The sequence below is a fragment of the Anomaloglossus baeobatrachus genome, chromosome 5 (assembly GCF_048569485.1).
Source record: "Anomaloglossus baeobatrachus isolate aAnoBae1 chromosome 5, aAnoBae1.hap1, whole genome shotgun sequence".
In the NCBI taxonomy this organism is placed as follows: Eukaryota; Metazoa; Chordata; class Amphibia; order Anura; family Aromobatidae; genus Anomaloglossus; species Anomaloglossus baeobatrachus.
In genome coordinates, this window is record NC_134357.1 from 367,362,460 (window position 1) to 367,387,806 (window position 25,347).

The following is a 25,347-nucleotide window of genomic DNA, read 5'->3' on the forward strand; positions in this document are numbered from 1 at the left end:
ACAATGACACATCAGTTTTACCACATAGTGAACACGGTGAATAAAATATGCCAAAAGCTATTGTGCGATCACACTTTTTTTGCAGTTTTTTCACACTTGGAATTTTTTTGCTGTTTTCCAGTACACCATATGGTAAAACTTGTGGTTTCAGTTAAAAGTAGAACTCGTCCCGCAAAAAACAAGCCCTCATATGGCAAGATTCACGGAAAAATAAAAAAGTTACGGCTCTTGGAAGAAGGGGAGTAAAAAGCAAAAACGGAAAGTGTCCGGGGGCTGAAGGGGTTAAAAATAATTATTGGTACTCACTGTAAAATGTGGATTTTTGGTACTCACTGTAAAATGTCTCTCGTAGTCTTGATTAGAGAACATATTGGGTTACTCTGCTGCCACCTGAAGGTAGACACTTAATACAGTGCCTACAAGTAGTATTCAACCCCCTGCAGATTTAGCAGGTTTACACATTCGGAATTAACTTGGCATTGTGACATTTGGACTGTAGATCAGCCTGGAAGTGTGAAATGCACTGCAGCAAAAAAGAATGTTATTTCTTGATTTGTATTTTTTTTTTTTTTTTTTAAATGGTGAAACGTTTATTCAGAGTGTCATTTATTATTCAACCCCTCAAACCACCAGAATTCTGTTTGGTTCCCCTAAAGTATTAAGAAGTATTTCAGGCACAAAGAACAATGAGCTTCACATGTTTGGATTAATTATCTCTTTTTCCAGCCTTTTCTGACTAATTAAGACCCTCCCCAAACTTCTGAACAGCACTCATACTTGGTCAACATGGGAAAGACAAAAGGAGCATTCCAAGGCCATCAGAGACAAGATCGTGGAGGGTCACAAGGCTGGCAAGGGGTACAAAACCCTTTCCAAGGAGTTGGGCCTACCTGTCTACCCTGTTGGGAGCATCATCCGGAAGTGGAAGGCTTATGGAACTACTGTTAGCCTTCCACGGCCTGGACAGCCTTTGAAAGTTTCCACCCGTGCCGAGGCCAGGCTTGTCCGAAGAGTCAAGGCTAACCCAAGGACAACAAGGAAGGAGCTCCGGGAAGATCTCATGGCAGTGGGGACATTGGTTTCAGTCAATACCATAAGTAACGTACTCCACCGCAATGGTCTCCGTTCCAGACGAGCCCGTAAGGTACCTTTATTTTCAAAGCGTCATGTCAAGGCTCGTCTACAGTTTGCTCATGATCACTTGGAGGACTCTGAGACAGACTGGTTCAAGGTTCTCTGGTCTGATGAGACCAAGATCGAGATCTTTGGTGTGAACCACACACGTGACGTTTGGAGACTGGATGGCACTGCATACGACCCCAAGAATACCATCCCTACAGTCAAGCATGGTGGTAGCAGCATCATGCTGTGGGGCTGTTTCTCAGCCAAGGGGCCTGGCCATCTGGTCCGCATCCATGGGAAGATGGATAGCACGGCCTACCTGGAGATTTTGGCCAAGAACCTCCGCTCCTCCATCAAGGATCTTAAGATGGGTCGTCATTTCATCTTCCAACAAGACAACGACCCAAAGCACACAGCCAAGAAAACCAAGGCCTGGTTCAAGAGGGAAAAAAATCAAGGTGTTGCAGTGGCCTAGTCAGTCTCCTGACCTTAACCCAATTGAAAACTTGTGGAAGGAGCTCAAGATTAAAGTCCACATGAGACACCCAAAGAACCTAGATAACTTGGAGAAGATCTGCATGGAGGAGTGGGCCAAGATAACTCCAGAGACCTGTGCCGGCCTGATCAGGTCTTATAAAAGACGATTATTTGCTGTAATTGCAAACAAGGGTTATTCCACAAAATATTAAACCTAGGGGTTGAATAATAATTGACCCACACTTATGTTGAAAATTTATTAAAATTTAACTGAGCAACATAACTTGTTGGTTTGTAAGATTTATGCATCTGTTAATAAATCCTGCTCTTGTTTGAAGTTTGCAGGCTCTAACTTATTTGCATCTTATCAAACCTGCTAAATCTGCAGGGGGTTGAAGACTACTTGTAGGCACTGTACATCTTATCCAAAAAGTTGTCTCTTCTCCAGCAGACTGTACTTCACCTACTAGCTTCCAACTTTGTTATGGACATGATTATTTGAAGATACCCAAAATAACAGTACTAAAAATGGCCTGTGTACCGAACCCATGTCTGCATTCAGAAATCATAAGACTCAAACATAAGACATTGTGTGATTCATGCAGATTCAGCTCATCAGTAAGTGAGAAGCCAGCTGGAAAAGTATGATGAATTAAAGCAAGAATTAAAAGTAGAACCACCCCAAGGGAGAAAAGTACCTAAATGCCCCCTGACCGGGCAACTATGGGTGAGTGTTGTAGTCGCAATAAAGAATATGAGAAAGATTTGATGGCGAGTACCAATGTATATATACTGTATATACTGATACCACAAAAGTATGTGCTCTTCCATAGGCTGCCACATAAGTGACTGCTGCCAAGACGTGCATCTACCAAAGCAAAGGCCTCCTGGAGGCTAAGACAGGTCTGAGTCTCAGACTCCTGTCGGCCTCAAAGTGACACTAACCTAAAGTGAGGAGGCCTGATGCTAGCAGGCGAGGCATAGTCTCTGCTGAGGAGGAGCCAACTTTTTTTTGATAGGGTGTATTATGCGTGTCAGCCTCTAGGTAGCAGTAGACTAACCATCGTTCCTGTGTCCACCAGTGAAACCACCGAGAAATGTACAGTATATTAGCAGATTTACTGAACTAGTGATTGTGCAGAGCAGTCAAGCTTTAAAAGGGTTGGACAGTACTCAACAACTAAGGTTAATAATTTCAGGGACTCAATTAAAATAAATACAGGGTATGCTCCCATCCTGCTGCGGCGCTATTCCAGCACTATGGGTGCTGCCGTTCCCGACAGTGACGTGACGCTATCCTGTCACATAGTGGCGGCAGCCAATGATCGCCCACTCGTCAGCTACAGCCTATACTCTTTCACCAGAGCGGACATCACCCCCCCAATGGAACATAAATGAACTGCGGCCAAAGATTTGGCGCTCATTGGCTGCAGCCTGTGCAAGACAGCGACACGTCACAGCCGGGCACACCGCTGCCAACACTGCTATAATAGTACCACAGCAGGAGGATAGTATACTCTGTATTTATTTTTGTTGGGCTCCTGAAATGAATAAGCTCTGGTTGTCCTGTAGTGTAAAGAATGGGAAAGAACAGAGCAGAAGCCTAAATGTCTGATATAAGCGTAGGACGTCACACCAACCTAGGTTCTCTTTAGGGCCAATGTTTAATATACATTGATATCTCCATATATGCCACACATTCAGAAAGAAAGGAAGATACCAAGAAATAAATTCAACTACTAACATTTTATTGAACCAGTCACATATCGCTGTTGTGCGGTTGTAGATAGACAAAAAAAAAAAATCTGTGTTTCATTCAACACACAAAATATGTCTGGGTGTAAAGAAGGTGAGATCTTGTAGATCGGAGGGGGATCTGACCACTGACCACTGGGATCTGCACCCATCAGCAAAACAGGACACTTATCTCAATAAAGGGTGTGACAGTGCTTCACTATTGCTTCATTCATTCTTCATGGAACAAATTGGACACTGCTCATTTTTGTTTTTTCTTCCAGCATTCCTATAGGGAATTAGTGGAGTGGGGAGGGGGTGTCAAGCAAGCACACTGCCGCGTCTTTCTAAAAGTGTCCCCTTCTGTCTATTTGTGGGGACCCCCACCAATCTAGGTTATTTAGCATATGTATCCCAGACGCAGCGCCACTCTTGTGTCTGGTACTGCATATTAGCTTCATTTCCAAAACTAAAGTTGAGCTGAAATACCAAATACAGCCCATGATCAAAAATGCCATTTTTCAAAAATTATATTAAACCCTCTTTTTTCTAACATTTTACACCCCTTTAAATAAATAATATACGCCATCATATACCATTATTTCTATGGATAGTGCAGCAGTAACTTAAGTGATAGATTTTTGCTCTAGAGCTTTTTCTGTGTATTTCTACTAATACTGTATGTATACTGTATCAGTATACACTACTCTACATTTAACTCGGGGTTGGGTTTGGTAAGTGGCTTGACTCATTCTGATTCTTGAATCACAGTAGAAATAACAGGCTGGATGACAATCAAGTCTGTTCCTTGAAGACAACTTAGAAACATACAATGGGGGGTGGAGGGAGGCTCACATAATGCTTTAGTATGATATCATTTTTCATATGAAAAGGTGAATGTAAAGAGAATGTCAGATTTTTACTATGGAATCTGATCGCAGTATACTGTTGAGCAGGAGACCCTGATTCCATGGATGTATCACTTACTGGGCTGCTTGGCGCAGTATTGATAGAATCCCGATTTGTCTGATATAGATGTAGCAAAGCTAAGACTTCTGGCCTGTTTATATCCTCGCCCACACTCCTGACAGGTAGACACTGTACATAGTCAGCAAGCTACTAATCAGTGGTGGAGGTGAGGTTACAGAGATTAGCCGGACAGGTTTGCAGGAGACATTAGCCCAGCAGTGATAAACTCCTGCTGTTAAAACAAAAATTGTATTGAAAATACAGCACGCAGCCCAATAACTGACACATCCCTGGAAACAGGTTCTTTATCTCTATATTATGCTGCTCTCAATAATTACAAAAACCAGCTGACAGATTCCTGGAAATCGGAAGAGATAGAGAGTTTACACTCAATGAGTAGCTGTTCCTAGCCGTGAAGATTTTCTCTTTGTAAGACGGCCCCAACAGCTTCTTCATTCCTCTTTAGTTGTAGGCCCATTTATGGCTTCCTGAAGCAGACCCTCCACCTCTCCTCTCTGGCTCATCTTGTTGGCTTTGCCTTGAAAACGACCCTTCTTTCCTGCTCCTTTCCCATCTAGAATGCTAGCAGCTCTACAATGATAAAAAGGACAAAAGACGTGTTTTGAGAAAGCAGATTATAGCCATTGCTTCCTCAAGAGCAGTGTGTGAACGCATACATGTTGTAATTTGGACCTCATCATAACCGCAGTATGTTTTAATGGATTTACCAAAAATGAACGGATCTCCCATTTTTAAGTGAAGGGAACGAATTATTGATTAACCTCGTTGCAGACATTCTTTATCTGTTCGAACTGATGACAATGTGATGAAATTTGTCAAGCCATTCGGGAAGACAGCAGTCAGCCCTTTGGTGAACTCAAGGACAAAAATAATAATAATATACAGTCATATGAAAAAGTTTGAGCACCCCTATTAATGTTAACCTTTTTTTTTTATAACAATTTGGGTTTCTGCAACAGCTATTTCAGTTTCATATATCTAATAACTGATGGACTGAGTAATATTTCTGGATTGAAATGAGGTTTATTGTACTAACAGAAAATGTGCAATCCGCATTTAAACAAAACTTGACCAGTGCAAAAGTATGGGCACCCTTCTCAATTTCTTGATTTTAACACTCCTAACTACTTTTTACTGACTTACTAAAGCACTAAATTGGTTTGTAACCTCATTGAGCTTTGAACTTCATAGGCAGGTGTATCCAATCATGAGAAAAGGTATTTAAGGTGGCCACTTGCAAGTTGTTCTCCTATTTGAATCTCCTATGAAGAGTGGCATCATGGGCTCCTCAAAACAACTCTCATATGATCTGAAAACAAAGATTATTCAACATAGTTGTTCAGGGGAAGGATACAAAAAGTTGTCTCAGACATTTAAACTGTCAGTTTCCACTGTGAGGAACATAGTAAGGAAATGGAAGAACACAGGTACAGTTCTTGCTAAACCCAGAAGTGGCAGGCCAAGAAAAATATCAGAAAGGCAGAGAAGAAGAATGGTGAGAACAGTCAAGGACAATCCACAGACCACCTCCAAAGACCTGCAGCATCATCTTGCTGCAGATGGTGTCAAATGTGCATCGGTCAACAATACAGCGCACGTTGCACAAGAAGAAGCTGTATGGGAGAGTGATGCGAAAAAAGCCGTTTCTGCAAGCACCCCACAAACAGAGTCGCCTGAGGTATGCAAAAGCACATTTGGACAAGCCAGTTACATTTTGGAAGAAGGTCCTGTGGACTGATGAAACAAAGATTGAGTTGTTTGGTCATACAAAAAGGCGTTATGCATGGAGGCAACAAAACACGGCATTCCAAGAAAAGCACTTGCTACCCACAGTAAAATTTGGTAGAGGTTCCATCATGCTTTGGGGCTGTGTGGCTAATGCCGGCACCGGAAATCTTATTAAAGTTGAGGGTCGCATGGATTCAACTCCGTATCAGCAGATTCTTGACAATAATGTGCAAGAATCAGTGACGAAGTTGAAGTTACGCAGGGGATAGATATTTCAGCAAGACAATGATCCAAAACACCGCTCCAAATCTACTCAGGCATTCATGCAGAGGAACAATTACAATGTTCTGGAATGGCCATCCCAGTCCCCAGACCTGAATATCATTGAAAATCTGTGAGATGATTTGAAGCGTGCTGTCCATGCTCGGCGACCATCAAACTTAACTGAACTGGAATTGTTTTGTAAACAGTAATGGTCAAATATACCTTCATCCAGGAACTCATTAAAAGCTACAGGAAGCGACTAGAGGCTGTTATTTTTGCAAAAGGAAGATCTACAAAATATTAATGTCCCTTTTATGTTGAGGTGCCCATACTTTTGCACTGGTCAAATTTTGTTTAAATGCGGATTGCACATTTTCTGCTAGTACAATAAACCTCATTTCAATCCAGAAATATTACTCAGCCCATCAGTTATTAGATATATGAAACTGAAATAGCTGTTGCAAAAACCCACATTGTTAGAAAGAAAAAAAGGTTAACATTAATAGGGGTGCCCAAACTTTTTCATATGACTGTAATATAAACTTCCCAAAAGGTGTATATTTTCTTTAAGACACTTGAGTAAAAGGACAACGCTCTAATTTGGCCACATGAATTGACCTTAAATATTAACGTCATTAATGTCATAGCCTATTTGACCAGGAATTATTACAACCACAAGCAGTTACATAACACGATATCGCTATAAAGGGCAAAGGGGTAATAAAGAAATAAAAGACTGGGATTTAAGTGCAATAAATGTGAGCAGTAAAACAATCCATGCTCTATATCACAGCACAGAAGTTATCACGGCTGCCCATAAAATCTCATCATTTTCTGAGTAATACCAGCTTGCACTTGGCACTAGATAACACACAGACCCGACAGATCAAGAGCAGCGGTGTTAACACCAGTCTTGATGAGAGGGCGCGCAGGAGTCAGAGGTACCTCTTTATGAATTAGGCATATCTTAATAGTGGTGTGCGCCTCCGTGTCTGTGACTGGAGTACGTTTTGTGGTGACAAGGTTTGCCACAACTTATCAAGAATTAGACAAAACGGTTGTTGGTATGTCCTACTCCCGTTATGCCCATTTTGGTGAAGCTGGCTGAAACAGGCATGACAACGCCAAATGTCACAAAACTTACAATTTGTTTTATGCCAGATTTCTGATGAATCGAGGCCATAATATACAGTCCCTGACAAAAGTTCTATTGCTTATCCATGTTATGTAAATAAAAGCTTATAACCTGACTTATAATTCATCCATTGGTTTTATAAATTACTCTTTTGAAAGCTGAAACCCTCCCAAATTTGGTTTAGGTTATGAAAATAAAGTTGCTGCAAAGCTGAAATATTGATCATTAAATGAACACAGAAAGGTCAGATTTTGGCAAGACAAACGTTTTGTCGCCCACAGAAAGTAATGTGAAATTCAAACAAATAATTAACTTCTAATACAAAGATATGTTGCATAACATTGGTGAATGAAGTTGTGGTGGTATTAGAGCCATATTTAATATTTTGTGTGGCTTCCATGAGCTTGAGGACTGCATCCATGCGGTTCAACAACGATTCATACAATTTATTGATGAAATCACCAGGAATAGCAAAGAATGCAGTCTTACATGCCTCCCAGAGTTCATCCAGATTCTTTGGTTTTGTCTTCCAAGCTTCCTTTTATCCTACCCTAAACATGCTCAATGGTGTTCATGTCTGGTGACTGAGCTGGCCACTCCTTGAGCACCTTCATCTTCTTTGCCAGGAGGAACTTTGTTGTAAAGATGGATGTATGAGATGGAGCACCATCCTGCTGCAGAATTTGACCTCTTTTTTTGATTTTTGAACAAGATTGGGAATGTAAGAATTAGCTAATACTTCTTGATATTTTAGGCTATTGATATTGCCTTCCACCTTGCAAATGTTTTGCACACCCCCATAATGAATGTAACCCCAGACCATAATCTTCCCACCACCAAACTTAACTGTTTTCTGGATCCATATGGGTTCCAGTAGGTCTCCTGCAGTATTTGCAGCGGCTGTGGTGTAATTCAACTGAAGATTCATCAGAAAAATCCACCTTTTGCCACTTTTCCGGCGTCCATCTGTTTACCAGGCTGTGGGACTAGGCAAATGCCACACTGTTTTTAATTGCCTTTTCTTTAGTGCTGGCTTCTGGGCACTGATTCGACCATGGAGGCCATTTTGAGACAGAATCCTACAAACTGTTCTCGTTGACTGAGAGACTTGAGGTGACCAGGCCTTTTGGAGCTCTGCTGCAGTGGAAGAGGGACTGGCTTTGGATTTTTTAACCAACAAACATTCCTCCTGAGCAGTTGTCTTGTGGGGTCTGCCGGCCCTGAGCTTGTCAAAAACATCTCCAGTCTCTTCAAATCTTTTTATAGTTCTTTGTACTTGATGCTGAGACACATTAAAGGTGCCAGCCACCTCTGCAGTGGATCTGGTCTTCAGCCTCTTGATAATCAAGGCTTTGGTCACAGGGTGGATTTTTGGCATGTTGTCAGAGGTCAAGATGGAGTTCAACTGAAGATCTGGGGTGCTGGGTTTCTTTTTATACACACCCACTAATTAACCAATCATTTAGTGAGCACAGGTGAGGATGTAAACTAGGATTGGGTGCATTATATGACAAGACGACAAAACTTTTGTCTGGCCAAAATCTGACCTTTCTGTGTTCATTAAATGATCAATATTTCAGCTTTGCAACAACTTTATTTTCATAACCTAAACCAAATTTGGGAGGGTTTCAGCTTTCAAAATGAATTTAAGGTCAGGTTATAAGCTTTTATTTACATAACATGGATAAGTGACAGAACTTTTGTCAGGGACTGTATAATACGACAACAAGAATCCTGAGTCACAGGATAGGTAGAGTTTTTTGGTATGGACCAAAATTTACGCTATTGGCACCCAATATATGAATGAGGGGGCAAGAACCCCAAACCAGCTCTTTGTAGATGACGATCTGGTTGGGCTAATATGAGATAGCTCTACTCCAAAAGAAAGAAAACTAAATGTCATACTTCTAGTCCCATGGAGCAGTGCCTGTATGTAAGTCTCCATACAACAACTGGGACTCTCCACGAAGAACAAATACACGGCACGTCATCCAGAGCATGGCCAAAGGCACCTCATCCAAGCTTTGTACCGATGGGGGTGAAGAACTAGAACACAGCAGTTTACAAATGGATATTTGGTTGGGCTCAATAACCTCTCATTTCCATACATCTCCATGATAGAACCATGAAGACATACCTTGGTCCCACTTGGTCAATGATTTCAGGAGGACCAGCAAGTAGGAATAACCCTGCTGTCTTTTCGTCTCCGACAGTTAAGAAGACAATGGTGTCCTGTAATATAGAAGAAAAGATCAGCACATTTACATTTGCTAATAAGTGCAAGACTAAAACACAAAAGGACAATAGATACTCACCAAAAACCTGAAAAATATTCTAACATGGTCTACTCTTACAGAGATAGTCTACGTGAAATGCTGGTCTCATTGATTTTCCCATCCATGTGTCTCAGAATAGGGGCCCCATTTAGATCAGTGAAGGTCTTTTCTCCCACAAGTACACGTATAACCTACGTTCTCGGTAAAAGCAAACACACGAGAACAGGGAGATCAGACGTCGCTGTGTGAGGTGGCTCATTATCGTACACCTTGAACAGCAGTTCTGCAAATAGTACAATATACAGAGGGAGAGCAGTGGCCTCCATGTGAACCGTGTTTTCAAAGAAGTCAATAGAAAATAAGCCACATGTAAAGCAGCAGTGGGAAATTTCTGGGTGCCCTGATTGCCCAGCTCCTCGCTTATTCCCAGACCCCATGCAGAAATGTCTCTGATGACTGCAGCAACTTATCAGATTAGGGCAAGCCTCAAGGTTAGGTCAAATCTGCAGGGTGTATGAGGGAGAGTCTGGGGTGTGTGTATGGACACACTTGAAATAATACTTCCATTGAAGGAAATATGTGAATTCAGCATAAGGAGCGGCACTTGGCACCATAGTAAAGACGTCCGGGACATTTCCTGAGTTTCTTTATAGTAAAATGACATCTACTGATGCTGTTAAAGGTGTATTTCGCTTAGAAGAAGCGATCAGCTATCCGCAGAATAGGTGATAGTTGTTAGATCACTGGGAGACTGAATGCAAAGACCTTTACTGATCGCCAAAATGGTTCTAGCACAGTTCATGCTTGTCCGCTTCATTCATTCATTCTCTATGGAACTGCTGAAGAAAATGTAGTATAAGGCTGCGTGCCCACAATCAGTGTGCATAGTGTTTTAGACGCAGCATGTTTCAGCTGCATTCAAAATGCTGTGATGTACAGTACAACCATAATGGATGGGATTTCTAGAAATCTCAAGCCCACTGTGCGTGTGCGGCCCGCAGCGTAAACTGGAATGCTGTGCGGCTTCCCAAGTTTGTTTGTTGCGGAGACTCAAGTGTCCTTCGTAGGGAGAACACAAGCGAGAGAGACTGCAACTGCCCGAGCCCAGATCGTGGGCACAAGTAGCTGCGGTCTCCTATGGAGGAGACTCGCATCCCCACAGGTCAGTACACAGTGGGTCCTGATCATGGGCACATACCCTAAGACAACAGCAGCCCCATGTGGAAAGAATGGAATGGTGGTCAGACATGTGCCCTGCCAATGTCAACAGAAGATCAGTCTTCTTGAGAGTCACTTTGAATCCATTACTTAGATATGATACTTGTATACTTCAGATAATCATTACAACATTATAAGAGGTTCGCCATGATTAGAAAACAAGGCTTTGTTTCCATCAACAGGGCTGCCCCTGTCTATAGGCTGGGTCTGCTACTGTGAATCAATGGCAGTCAATCAAGTGAACGGGGCTGAACTGCAATCCCATACACGGCCCATAGTCAGGAGAGGCGCTGCTGTCAGTGCTTGGGTGGGGAGCAGTCTGCTGCATGACTAGGTAGTTTGGACAGTTTAGAAAGATATCCATGTGGGGGGGGGGGGGGGATGTAAAGCCACTAGGATTAGCTCCGAATTTTCTCAGAAATAAATATGAATAAGTAGTACATAGAAGTAGAGACAATGGGTGGGCAATTAAAAAAGTGTAAGAGACCAAAGACATTTTTCAGTGAGCCCATAGAGGATGTGAGAAAAAAAAAAAATGAATATTTTATTCCACAAGGTATAAAAAAAAAGTCCAAATGAAACGAGTTTCGGCTACGTCTTCTTCATAGTTATGTTAACTGAAGAAGATGTAGCCGAAACGAGTCTCAATTTCACTTTTTGCAGATATTTCCCCTCTGCCTGACTCACTATATGTATGTGGACTTTTTTTTATACCTTGTGGAATAAAGTATTTATCTATTTTTTACATTCTCTATGGGCTCGCTGGAAAATCTCTTCGGTCTCTTTCATATCAAGTGCGGCTGGAGCTCATGGCTCTTATTCATTGCTAAGCCTCTAATGGGGAGAATGGCATACATGGACATTTACTAGTGGTAAGCTGGCAATTCCTGTTTTTTCATTAAAATAGTGTAAAGCTCCCTAAATGTATGGATCTGGAGTATTTTCGATGCCTTTACATGCCCATTATATCCCCCCTCCCCAAAACATAAGGCCTAAATTCTTTCCTCTGTCTTACATACTAAAATCTGTAACTTGAAGCATCTGGTATAAATTAAAATGTATTCAGGCTTACAAGAGACAAAGGGCGTAGGGTCAGTGACAAGAGAGGATTGCAGGTAACTTATTAGATCCTGCTGTGTGTACACAAGGCTTATGTATAGACCGGCGCGGAGGTCGGATGTTTAGGTTACGCATGGGCTGTTTTAGGACATGTGCAGAAAGCCGATCCATTTCTTACCAATGGACTCCATATTACAGTGGGAAAAAAAGCTGCTCCTTATAATTTGAAACACAGACTAGCTGTCTATGGGAAACTATGAATGAAGGTACGGGAGGCAAACAGGAGTATTGAGTGTATATCAGCTCTGGATGTAGGAGGCTGTGGATTTTGGGTTGTACGCATCTAAGTATTCTAGGTAAATGTTGAGTAAATTTCTGTTCATAAAGCTTCTCACATTTTGTATCCACAGAAAACAATAGACAAATGATAGGTTTTGCCATCAATGTCCGATCAGTGGGAGAGCGACACCCGGCACCCCCGGTGATCAGCTGTTACTAGTGGCCACCAGAACACTCAGTTATGAAGCTGAACTGAACAGCTCTGTTAACTGTATAGTGGCTGCGTCCGGGTAATGCACGCCCAGTACCCGGTTGCGGCTACAATACAGTTAACGGAACTGTCCTATTCAGCTCCACAACTGAGTGTTACAGTGGCACCAATAACAGCTTATCAGTGGGGGTGCCGGATGTCGCTATCCCACTGATCGGACATTGATGACCTCCCCTGAGGATAGGTCATCAATTTTAAAGTCCTGGACAACCCCTTTAAGCCAATAAGCAAAATAGTTTTAAATATTGAATTATTGAAAATATTCCTCACCTCTATCTGGATGTTTCCCACATACATACATAACTATTGTTTTATGATTTTACAACTCCCAGCATTCCCATCCTATGTTAGGCAGACAGTGCCGCCTAGTGGTCAGACTGCATTGTGACAGATACTGTGTTACTAAGAAGAGAACACAGTTCACACGCATGGTGCAAAGATATATTGCACCAATCCCACTCGGGACAACCCCTATAAGAGCAAAGACATGTTAGTAGCGATGAGAAACAGATTTGCACTACCTGGGTCCTTTGTTACTCCATGGCCAACTGTACCTGTGCAGTGTAAACTTCCTGGGCACCTCTTCCCATTAATGGGCCTCTGCGATGTCATGATTTCACAGCAGGACGCCCGTGACGTCATGTGAGGCCTAGCAACTAAGCCACATGTGACGTCGTGTGAAGACTAGCGACTAAGCCAAACGTGATGTCGGTGAGGCCTAGCAACTAAGCCACACGTAATGTCATGACATTATGAGAGGACTAGCGACTAAACTACATGTAATGTCATGACATTGTGGGGTCTCGTAACTGCAAGAGGCACCCAAAATACTGGCCGTTGAGTATCAGCTGAGGAAGTAATACTGAGTGCCGAAGACTAATGCAAACCTTTCACTCATCTCTAATTGTTAGACCAGGCCTGTCCATACATCTCCCACAGTGATCAGCTGATCGCCAGGTCAGCATTCAGGTTGCTTTGTGACCCCTTTAACAGATATTTGCAATTTTCCCTCATGGAAACGAAGGGAATTTTGTTTACTTACCGTAAATTCCTTTTCTTCTAGCTCCTATTGGGAGACCCAGACAATTGGGTGTATAGCTTCTGCCTCCGGAGGCCACACAAAGTATTACACTTTAAAAAGTGTAACCCCTCCCCTCTGCCTATACACCCTCCCGTGCATCACGGGCCCATCAGTTTTGGTGCCAAAGCAGGAAGGAGGAAACTTATAAATTGGTCTAAGGTAAATTCAATCCGAAGGATGTTCGGAGAACTGAAACCATGAACCAAAGAAGGGAATTTTGTTTACTTACCGTAAATTCCTTTTCTTCTAGCTCCTATTGGGAGACCCAGACAATTGGGTGTATAGCTACTGCCTCCGGAGGCCACACAAAGTATTACACTTTAAAAAGTGTAACCCCTCCCCTCTGCCTATACACCCTCCCGTGCATCACGGGCCCATCAGTTTTGGTGCCAAAGCAGGAAGGAGGAAACTTATAAATTGGTCTAAGGTAAATTCAATCCGAAGGATGTTCGGAGAACTGAAACCATGAACCAAAAGAACAATTCAACATGAACAACATGTGTACACAAAAGAACAAACAGCCCGAAGGGAACAGGGGCGGGTGCTGGGTCTCCCAATAGGAGCTAGAAGAAAAGGAATTTACGGTAAGTAAACAAAATTCCCTTCTTCTTTGTCGCTCCATTGGGAGACCCAGACAATTGGGACGTCCAAAAGCAGTCCCTGGGTGGGTAAAAGAATACCTCGATAAAAAGAGCCGAAACAACGGCCCCCTCTTACAGGTGGGCAACCGCCGCCTGAAGGACTCGCCTACCTAGGCTGGCATCTGCCGAAGCATAGGCATGCACCTGATAGTGTTTTCGTGAAAGTGTGCAGACTCGACCAGGTAGCCGCCTGACACACCTGCTGAGCCGTAGCCTGGTGCCGCAATGCCCAGGACGCACCCACGGCTCTGGTAGAATGGGCTTTCAGCCCTGAAGGAATCGGAAGCCCAGAAGAACGGTAGGCTTCAAAAATCGGTTCCTTGATCCACCGAGCCAAGGTTGACTTGGAAGCCTGCGACCCCTTACGCTGGCCAGCGACAAGGACAGAGAGCGCATCAGAGCGGCGCAGTGCGAGACACGTAGATCCGGAGTGCTCTCACTAGATCTAACAAATGCAAATCCTTTTGATATTGGTGAATTGGATGAGGGCAAAATGAAGGTAAGGAGATATCCTGATTGAGATGAAAAGTGGACACCACCTTAGGGAGAAAGTCCGGGACCGGACGCAGAACCACCTTATCCTGGTGAAATACCAGGAAAGGGCCTTTGCATGACAGCGCTGCAAGCTCTGACACTCTACGGAGTGAAGTAACCGCCACTAGAAATGCCACCTTCTGCGAAAGACGTGATAGAGAGACATCCCGCAGCGGCTCAAAAGGTGGTTTTTGAAGAGCCCGTAGAACCATGTTGAGATCCCAGGGTTCCAGCGGACGCTTGTAAGGTGGGACTATGTGGCAAACTCCCTGCAGGAACGTGCGGACCTGCGGAAGCCTGGCTAGACGCTTTGAAAAAACACGGAAAGCGCCGAGACTTGACCTTTGAGAGAGCCGAGAGACAAACCCTTGTCCAATCCCGATTGAAGGAAGGAAAGAAACCTGGGTAAGGCAAACGGCCAGGGGGTAAACCCCCTCTCAGAGCACCAGGCTAAAAAAATCCTCCAAGTTCTGTGATAGATCTTGGCTGACGTTGGTTTCCTGGCCTGTCTCATAGTGGCAATGACATCTTGAGACAACCCTGAGGACGCTAAGAGCCAGGACTCAATGGCCACACAGTCAGGTTGAGGGCCGCAGAATTCAGATGGAAAAATGGCCCTTGAGATAGCAAGTCTGGTCGGTCTGGGTGCGCCCACGGTTGCCCCACCGTGAGATGCCACAGATCCGGGTACTACGACCGCCTCGGCCAATCCGGAGCGACGAGGATGGCGCGGCGGCAGTCGGACCTGATCTTGCGCAACCCTATGGGCAGCATTGCCAGAGGAGGGAATACATAAGGCAGTTGAAACTGCGACCAATCCTGAACTAAGGCGTCCGCCGCCAGATCTCTGTGATCCTGAGACCGTGCCATGAATGCCGGGACTTTGTTGTTGTGCCGAGACGCCATGAGATCGACGTCCGGCGTTCCCCAGCGGCACAGATCTCTTGAAACACGTCCGGGTGGAGAGACCATTCCCCCGCGTCCATGCCCTGGCGACTGAGGAAGTCTGCTTCCCAGTTTTCTACGCCCGGAATGTGAACCGCGGAGATGGTGGAGGCTGTGGCCTCCGCCCACAGCAGAATCCGTCGGACCTCTTGGAAGGCTTGACGACTGCGAGTGCCGCCCTGGTGGTTGATGTACGCAACCGCCGTGGCGTTGTCCGACTGCATGCGGATCTGCCTGCCTTCGAGCCACCGATGGAACGCCTTGAGGGCTAGATACACTGCCCTTATCTCCAGAACATTGATGTGAAGGGAGGACTCTGTCGGAGTCCAGGTTCCCTGAGCCTTGTGGTGGAGAAAAAAACGCTCCCCATCCTGACAGGCTCGCGTCCGTCGTGACCACAGCCCAGGATGGGGGCAGAAAGGATTTTCCTTTTGACAGAGAAGTGGGGAGAAGCCACCACTGAAGTGAGGTCTTGGCTTCCAGAGACAGAGAGATGTTCCTGTCTACGGACGTCGGCCTCTTGTCCCATTTGCGGAGAATGTCCCATTGGAGAGGACGCAGATGAAATTGCGCAAATGGAACTGCCTCCATTGCTGCCACCATCTTCCCCAGGAAGTGCATGAGGCGCCTCAAGGGGTGCGATTGGGCCCGAAGAAGGGATTGCACCCCTGTCTGCAGCGACCGCTGTTTGTCCAGCGGTAGCTTGACCATCGCTGAGCGTGTATGAAACTCCATCCCGAGGTACGTCGGTGACTGGGTCGGAGCCAATTTTGACTTTGGAAAATTGATGATCCACCCGAACCTCTGGAGAGTCTCCAGAGCAACGGTCAGACTGTATTGACAAGCCACCCGTGAGGGTGCCTTGACTATGTAGGATCGCTAAGACGGATGCCATGACCTTGGTGAAGACCCGTGGGGCTGTCGCCAGGCCGAAAGGCAGTGCCACAAACTGAAGGTGTTCGTCCCCGATGGCGAAACGCAGGAAGCGTTGATGCTCTTGAGCGATCGGCACATGGAGATAGGCATCTTTGATGTCGATTGCTGCTAGGAAGTCTCCTTGGGACATCGAAGCGATGACCGATCGGAGGGATTCCATGCGCAACCGCCTAATTGTCACATGTCTGTTGAGCAATTTGAGGTCCAAAACGGGACGGAATGAGCCGTCCTTTTTTGGCACCACAAACAGATTGGAGTAAAAACCGCGACCGCGTTCCTGAAGGGGAACGGGGATCACCACTCCTTCTGTTTTCAGAGTGTCCACCGCCTGAAAAAGCGCAACGGTCCGTTCGGGGAGCGGAGATGTTCTGAAAAAAACGAGTCGGAGGACGAGAGCTGAACTCTATCCTGTAACCGCGAGACAGAATGTCTCTCACCCATTGGTCTTGGACATGTGGCCACCAGGCGTCGCAAAAGCGGGAGAGCCTGCCACCGACCGAGGATGCGGTTTGGGGCGGCCGAAAGTCATGAGGAGGCCGCCTTGGAGGCGGTGCCTCCGGTGTCTTTGGAGGACGTGACTTAGACCGCCATGCAGAAGAGTTCCTCTGCCTGTCAGTGGCATCCATGAGAGATGAACCATCTGCCACTAATACTACGGATCTAGCCGCCAGTCTGGAGACTGGAGGATCCACCTTGTGACACTGAGCCCAACCCTTAACTACGTCAGGGGGGGAAAGGGTAACGTGTGTCATTAAGGCGCTTAGTAAAGCGCTTGTCCGGAAAGTTCTGTGCTTCTGGACAGCCTCTCTGGAGTTAGAGTGATCGAAAAAACGCACTCCGTGTACATTTGGGAAACCTAAACTGGTGTTTCTCTCGCTGTGAAGCCGACTCCTCCATAAGATGGGGAAGAGAGGTCTAGCACCTGGTTGATGGACGCTATAAGGTCATTTACTATGGCGTCCCCTTCAGGTGTATCCAGATTGAGAGCAACGTCAGGGTCAGAGCCCTGAGCTGCGACCTCCGCTTCATTCTCCCGAGAGTCCTCAAGCTGAGACCCCGAACAGCGTGATGAAGTCGTGGAAGGTTTCCAGCGAGCCCGGTTAGCCTGTCTGAGGCCGCGGCCCGTGTCGGAGATCTCACCGTGGGATCTGGGTGTTACCCCAGGAGCCCCTTGTTGTACCGACCCAGAGGGGCCTGGGAGCGATGAACTCACAGCGCCCTGGCCCTGTGTTACCGGTCTGGACTGCAAAGCTTCCAGCATCTTGGCAGCCCCTCTGTTCATAGACTGGGCCATGGAATGTGAAAGCGACTCAGAGAGTTGCTCAGTCAAACGTGCAAACTCTGTCCCTGCCATCTGTGCAGTGGAAACCGGTGGTACCACCTGAGCCGAGGGTCCCACCAGTGCCGGAGGCTCCGGCTGAGTGAGTGCCCCAGGGGCCAAGCATTACACAATGATAGGTGGAACCTGCCGGCAATATAGCCGCACAAGAGGTACAGGTTGCAAAGAAAGCCTGTGCCTTGGCAGCCTTACTGTTGTTGTCACCTCTTAGTAATCAGCGAGGGTATATAGCCAAAAGCAAATAGTGCTGCCGAACAGTGAAATCATATACCATATATATATATATATATATATATATATATATATATATATATATATATACACACACACACACACACACACACTTCGGCACCCAAGGGAGGCCAGCACCCGATTGGGAAACTGGTGCCCCACAGTGCACAGTGAGGGGGGAGGAGGATACCAAGTATGCTCCAGCCCTCACTGCCGACGTCCAGTCGGCCGTCCCGTCGTTACCCCTGACTGGCAGGCCCGGGAACGGGAGTATATGGTACTAGGCCGCAAGAGCCGGGGACTAAAGTTAAAAACGCGGCCGGCAAACAGGCGCGGTCGGCGCGGTAGTCCCGGTCTCACAAACCACACAGCCACCGCTGCGGCGTTTGTAACCCAGGTGCTGCATGCAGCGTCCCCAAAGGGGACACAGAGTACCTTATGGATGCGGGGCTCTGTCCCTGATGATGTCCAGTCTCCTGTCCGTCAGAATCCCCCAGGGGCTGCGGATGGAGCCCGGTCCCAGTGCATGGCGACCGGTTAGGAACCCCCTCTCCCAGAGCTGCAGTGCACATTCTGAGATCCTCCACCGGCAGAATCATACTGAGACCCATATAATAATGGCTGCCGGCGTTCCGAGGGGAGGAGGGAGCCGAGGGCGGAACCACAAAAGTGCGGGAATCTGTGCCCCATAGTGATCAGTGAGGGGGGAGGAGGACAGCGAAGTGTGCTCCAGCCCTCACTGCCGGCGTCATACCGACCGTCCCGCCCTTCCCCCTGACTGGCAGGCCCAGGGGCGGGAGTTTAATACACTAGGCCGCAAAAGCCGGGGACTAAAGTAAAAACCGCGGCCGGCAAACAGGCACGGTCGGCGCGGTAGTCCCGGTCAAAAAAACCACACCGCAATCGCTGCAGCGTCTGAGGCCAAGGTGCTTCATGCACCGTCCCAAAGGGGACACAGAGTACCTGTAGATGCAGGGTCCTTCCCTGACGATACTCAGTCTCCTGTCCGGCAGATTCCCCCAGGGGCTGCGGAGGGAGCCCGGTCCCAGTGGCTGGATGACCGGTTAGGATCCCACTTCACCCAGAGCCCCTAAGGGATGGGGAAGGAAAACGGCATGTGGCTCCAGCCTGTGTACCCGCAATGGGTACCTCAACCTTAACAGCACCGCCGACTCAGTGGGGTGAGAAGGGAGCATGCCGGGAGCCCTGTTAGGGGCCCTCTTTTCTTCCATCCGATATAATCAGCAGCTGCTGCTGACTAAAATGTGGAGCATTGTGTGAATGTCAGCCTCCTTCAACACAAAGCATAAAACTGATGGGCCCGTGATGCACGGGAGGGTGTATAGGCAGAGGGGAGGGGTTACACTTTTTAAAGTGTAATACTTTGTGTGGCCTCCGGAGGCAGTAGCTATACACCCAATTGTCTGGGTCTCCCAATGGAGCGACAAAGAAAGAACAATTCAACATGAACAACATGTGAACACAAAAGAACAAACAGCCCGAAGGAAACAGGGGCGGGTGCTGGGTCTCCCAATAGGAGCTAGAAGAAAAGGAATTTACGGTAAGTAAACAAAATTCCCTTCTTTGTCGCTCCATTGGGAGACCCAGACAATTGGGACGTCCAAAAGCAGTCCCTGGGTGGGTAAAAGAATACCTCGATAAAAAGAGCCTAAACAACGACCCCCTCTTACAGGTGGGCAACCGCCGCCTGAAGGACTCGCCTACCTAGGCTGGCATCTGCATAGGCATGCACCTGATAGTGTTTTCGTGAAAGTGTGCAGACTCGACCAGGTAGCCGCCTGACACCTGCTGAGCCGTAGCCTGGTGCCGCAATGCCCAGGATGCACCCACGGCTCTGGTAGAATGGGCTTTCAGCCCTGAAAGAATCGGAAGCCCAGAACGGTAGGCTTCAGAAATCGGTTCCTTGATCCACCGAGCCAAGGTTGACTTGGAAGCCTGCGACCCCTTACGCTGGCCAGCAACAAGGACAAAAAGCGCATCAGAACGGCGCAGTGGCGCCGTGCGAGATACGTAGATCCGGAGGGCTCTCACTAGATCTAACAAATGCAAATCCTTTTCACATTGGTGAATTGGATGAGGGCAAAAAGAAGGTAAGGAGATATCCTGATTGAGATAAAAAGTGGACACCACCCTAGGGAGAAAGTCCGGGACCGGACGCAGAACCACCTTATCCTGGTGAAATACCAGGAAAGGGGCTTTGCATGACAGCGCTGCAAGCTCTGACACTCTTCGGAGTGATGTAACCGCCACTAGAAATGCCACCTTCTGCGAAAGACGTGATAGAGAGACATCCCGCAGCGGCTCGAAGGGCGGTTTTTGAAGAGCCCGTAGAACCGTGTTGAGATCCCAGGGTTCCAACGGACGCTTGTAAGGTGGGACTATGTGGCAAACTCCCTGCAGGAACGTGCGGACCTGCGGAAGCCTGGCTAGACGCTTTTGAAAAAACACGGAAAGCGCCGATACTTGTCCCTTGAGAGAGCCGAGAGACAAACCCTTGTCCAATCCAGATTGAAGGAATGAAAGAAACGTGGGTAAGGCAAACGGCCAGGGGGTAAACCCCTTCTCAGAGCACCAGGCTAAGAAGATCCTCCAAGTTCTGTGATAGATCTTGGCTGACGTTGGTTTCCTGGCCTGTCTCATAGTGGCAATGACATCTTGAGATAACCCTGAGGACGCTAGGAGCCAGGACTCAATGGCCACACAGTCAGGTTGAGGGCCGCAGAATTCAGATGGAAAAATGGCCCTTGAGACAGCAAGTCTGGTCGGTCTGGGAGCGCCCACGGTTGACCCGCCGTGAGGTGCCACAGATCCGGGTACCACGACCGCCTCGGCCAATCTGGAGCGACGAGGATGGCGCGGCGGCAGTCGGACCTGATCTTGTGCAACACCCTGGGCAGCATTGCCAGAGGAGGGAATACATAAGGCAGTTGAAACTGCGACCAATCCTGAACTAAGGCGTCCGCCGCCAGAGCTCTGTGATCCTGAGACCGTGCCATGAATGCCGGGACTTTGTTGTTGTGCCGAGACGCCATGAGATCGACGTCCGGCGTTCCCCAGCGGCACAGATCTCTTGAAACACGTCCGGGTGGAGAGACCATTCCCCTGCGTCCATGCCCTGGCGACTGAGGAAGTCTGCTTCCCAGTTTTCTACGCCCGGAATGTGAACCGCGGAGATGGTGGAGGCTGTGGCCTCCGCCCACAGCAGAATCCGCCGGACCTCTTGGAAGGCTTGACGACTGCGAGTGCCGCCCTGGTGGTTGATGTACGCAACCGCCGTGGCGTTGTCCGACTGTACGCGGATCTGCCTGCCCTCCAGCCACCGATGGAACGCCTTGAGGGCTAGAAACACTGCCCTTATCTCCAGAACATTGATCTGAAGGGAGGACTCTGTCGGAGTCCAGGTTCCCTGAGCCTTGTGGTGGAGAAAAACCGCTCCCCATCCTGACAGGCTCGCGTCCGTCGTGACCACAGCCCAGGATGGGGGCAGGAAGGATTTTCCTTTCGACAGAGAAGTGGGGAGAAGCCACCACTGAAGAGAGGTCTTGGCTGCCAGAGAAAGAGAGACGTTCCTGTCTAAGGACGTCGACCTCTTGTCCCATTTGCGGAGAATGTCCCATTGGAGAGGACGCAGATGAAATTGCGCAAAGGGAACTGCCTCCATTGCTGCCACCATCTTCCCCAGGAAGTGCATGAGGCGCCTCAAGGGGTGCGACTGGGCCCGAAGAAGGGATTGCACCCCTGTTTGCAGCGACCGCTGTTTGTCCAGCGGTAGCTTGACTATCGCTGAGAGAGTATGAAACTCCATCCCGAGGTACGTCAGTGACTGGGTCGGAGTCAATTTTGACTTTGGAAAATTGATGATCCACCCGAACCTCTGGAGAGTCTCCAGAGCAACGGTCAGACTGTGTTGACAAGCCACCCGGGAGGGTGCCTTGACTAGGAGATCGTCTAGGTAGGGGATCACCGAGTGGCCCTGAGAGTGTAGGACCGCTACAACGGATGCCATGACCTTGGTGAAGACTCGTGGGGCTGTCGCCAGGCCGAAAGACAGTGCCACAAACTGAAGGTGTTCGTCCCCAATGGCGAAATGCAGGAAGCGTTGATGCTCTGGAGCGATCGGCACATGGAGATAGGCGTCTTTGATGTCGATTGATGCTAGGAAGTCTCCTTGGGACATCGAAGCGATGACCGATCGGAGGGATTCCATGCGAAACCGCCTGGTTCTCACATGTCTGTTGAGCAATTTGAGGTCCAAAACGGGACGGAATGAGCCGTCCTTTTTTGGCACCACGAACAGGTTGGAGTAAAAACCGCGACCGCGTTCCTGAAGGGGAACGGGGATCACCACTCCTTCTGTCTCCAGAGTGTCCACCGCCTGAAAAAGCGCAACAGTGCGCTCGGGGGGCGGAGATGTTCTGAAAAAACGAGCCGGAGGACGAGAGCTGAACTCTATCCTGTAACCGTGAGACAGAATGTCTCTCACCCATCGGTCTTGGACATGTGGCCACCAGGCGTCGCAAAAGCGGGAGAGCCTGCCACCGACCGAGGATGCGGTTTGGGGCGGCCGAAAGTCATGAGGAGGCCGCCTTGGAGACGGTGCCTCCGGCGGTCTTTGGAGGACGTGACTTAGACCGCCATGCAGAAGAGTTTCTCTGGCTCTTCTGTGGCCTGTTGGACGAGGAGGATTTGGATCTGGATGAGGGCCGAAAGGACCGAAACCTCGCTTGAACTTTCCGTTGCTGAGGTCTGTATGGTTTGGGCTGGGGTAAGGACGAGTCCTTTCCCTTGGATTGCTTAATAAATTTCATCCAATCGCTCGCCAAACAGTCGGTCGCCAGAAAACGGCAAACCGGTCAAGAACTTTTTGGAAGCAGAATCTGCCTTCCATTCGCGTAGCCACATGGCCCTGCGGACTGCCACAGAATTGGCGGATGCTACCCCTGTACGGCTAGCCGAGTCCAGGACAGCATTCATGGCGTAGGATGCAAATACTGACGCCTGAGAAGTCAAAGATGCTACTTGTGGCGCAGCGGTACGGGTGACCGCATTAATCTCAGACAGACAAGCTGAGATAGCCTGGAGTGCCCACACTGCTGCAAAGGCTGGGGCAAAAGACGCGCCTATAGCTTCATACATGGATTTCAGTAGGAGCTCTATCTGCCTGTCCGTGGCATCCTTGAGCGATGCACCGTCAGCCACTGCTACTACTGATCTAGCCGCCAGTCTAGAGACTGGAGGATCCACCTTGGGACATTGAGCCCAACCCTTAACCACGTCAGAGGGGAAGGGGTAACGTGTGTCATTAAGGCGTTTAGTAAAGCGCTTGTCCGGGAAAGCCCTGTGCTTCTGGACAGCATCTCTAAAGTTAGAGTGATCGAAGAAAACACTCCGAGTACGTTTAGGAAACCTAAACTGGTGTTTCTCCTGTTGTGAAGCTGGATCCTCTACAAGCGGAGTTGGGGGAGAAAGATCTAGCACCTGGTTGATGGACGCTATAAGATCATTTACTATGGCGTCCCCTTCAGGTGTATCAAGATTGAGAGCAACGTCAGGGTCAGAGTCCTGGGCTGCGACCTCCGCCTCATCCTCTAGAGAGTCCTCAAGCTGAGACCCCGAACAGCGTGATGAAGTCGGGGAAGATTCTAAGCGAGCCCGCTTAGCTGGTCTGGGACTGCGGTCCGTGCCGGAGTCCTGCACGTAATAATTAGAGGCCACATCAGGAGCACGCTTAATCGCAGACCGAGAGGGGCCTGGGGGTGATCCCGCAGTGCCCGGGGCCTGTGTAAGGGCCGGTCTGGACTGCAAAGCCTCTAAAAACTTAGCAGACCATTTATCCATAGACTGAGTCATGGAATGTGAAAGCGACTCAGAGAGTTTGTCAGCTAAAACAGCAAACTCTGTCCCTGCCATCTGGACAGGGGGAGCCGGCGGTTCTACCTGGGCCGAGGGACCCCCCAGTGCCTCAGGCTACGGCTGAGCGAGTGCCACAGGGGCCGAGCATTGCTCACAGTGAGGGTAGGTGGAACCTGCAGGTAGCATAGCCGCACAAGAGGTACAGGTAGCAAAATAACCCTGTGTCTTGGCACCCTTGCTCCTTGTGAACGACATGCTGTTGTTTCCCAGGAGCGTGATCACTGAGGGTATATAGCCACAAGCTAACAGTACAGCCGAACCGGAAAATGTAAACAAAAATAATGTATATATATATATATATATATACAGTTCAGCACCCTAGGGGGACCAGCACCTGGTAACCGGTGTGGCTTACTGACCGCTCCAGCGGTGTGTGGCCACCAGATTCCCTGCCTCGGGTCTCCCAGAGCTGCAGCCAGAAGTCCTCCACCGGCAGAATGTGTTAAAACATGGCTGTCGGCGTTCACAGGGGAGGAGGGAGCCGTGGGCGTAACTACAAAAGTGCGGGAATCTGGTGCCCCAGAGTGATTAGTGAGGGGGGAGGAGGACAGCTACGTGTGCTCCAGCCCTCACTGTCGGCGTCAGACCGACCGTCCCGCCCTTACCCCTGACTGGCAGGCCCGGGGGCGGGAGTTTAATGCACTAGGCCGCAAAAGCTGGGGACTAAAGTAAAAACCGCAGCCGGCAAGCAGGCACGGTCGGCGCGGTAGTCCCGGTCAAACATCAACACCGCAGTCGCTGCAGCGTCTGAGGCCAAGGTGCTCCATGCACCGTCCCAAAGGGGACACAGAGTACCTGTAGATGCAGGGTCCTTCCCTGACGATACTCAGTCTCCTGTCCAGCAGATTCCCCCAGGGGCTGTGGAGGGAGCCCGGTCCCAGTGCCTGGATGACCGGTTAGGATCCCACTTCACCCAGAGCCCCTAAGGGATGGGGAAGGAAAACGGCATGTGGCTCCTGCCTTTGTACCCGCAATGGGTACCTCAACCTTAACAACACCGCCGACTCAGTGGGGTGAGAAGGGAGCATGCCGGGGGCCCTGTTAGGGGCCCTCTTTTCTTCCATCCGATATAATCAGCAGCTGCTGCTGACTAAAATGTGGAGCATTGTGTGAATGTGAGCCTCCTTCAACACAAAGCATAAAACTGATGGGC

General features: G+C 48.2%; 1 protein-coding gene across 2 annotated transcripts in view; it reads right to left on the reverse strand.

The window, feature by feature from the left end:
• Positions 1–3,326: 3,326 nt before the first annotated feature.
• LOC142311485 (alanyl-tRNA editing protein Aarsd1-B-like) overlaps positions 3,327–25,347 on the reverse strand; it is a 130,834-nt gene continuing 108,813 nt past the window's right edge. For both annotated transcript variants that reach the window (XM_075349961.1, XM_075349959.1), the window contains 2 exons: positions 9,588–9,682; positions 3,327–4,893 (listed from right to left, as the gene is read on the reverse strand). In XM_075349961.1, the coding sequence (XP_075206076.1) occupies positions 4,755–4,893; positions 9,588–9,682 (234 nt within the window). In that variant the 3' untranslated portion in view covers positions 3,327–4,754. The remainder of the gene's footprint in view (positions 4,894–9,587; positions 9,683–25,347) is intronic.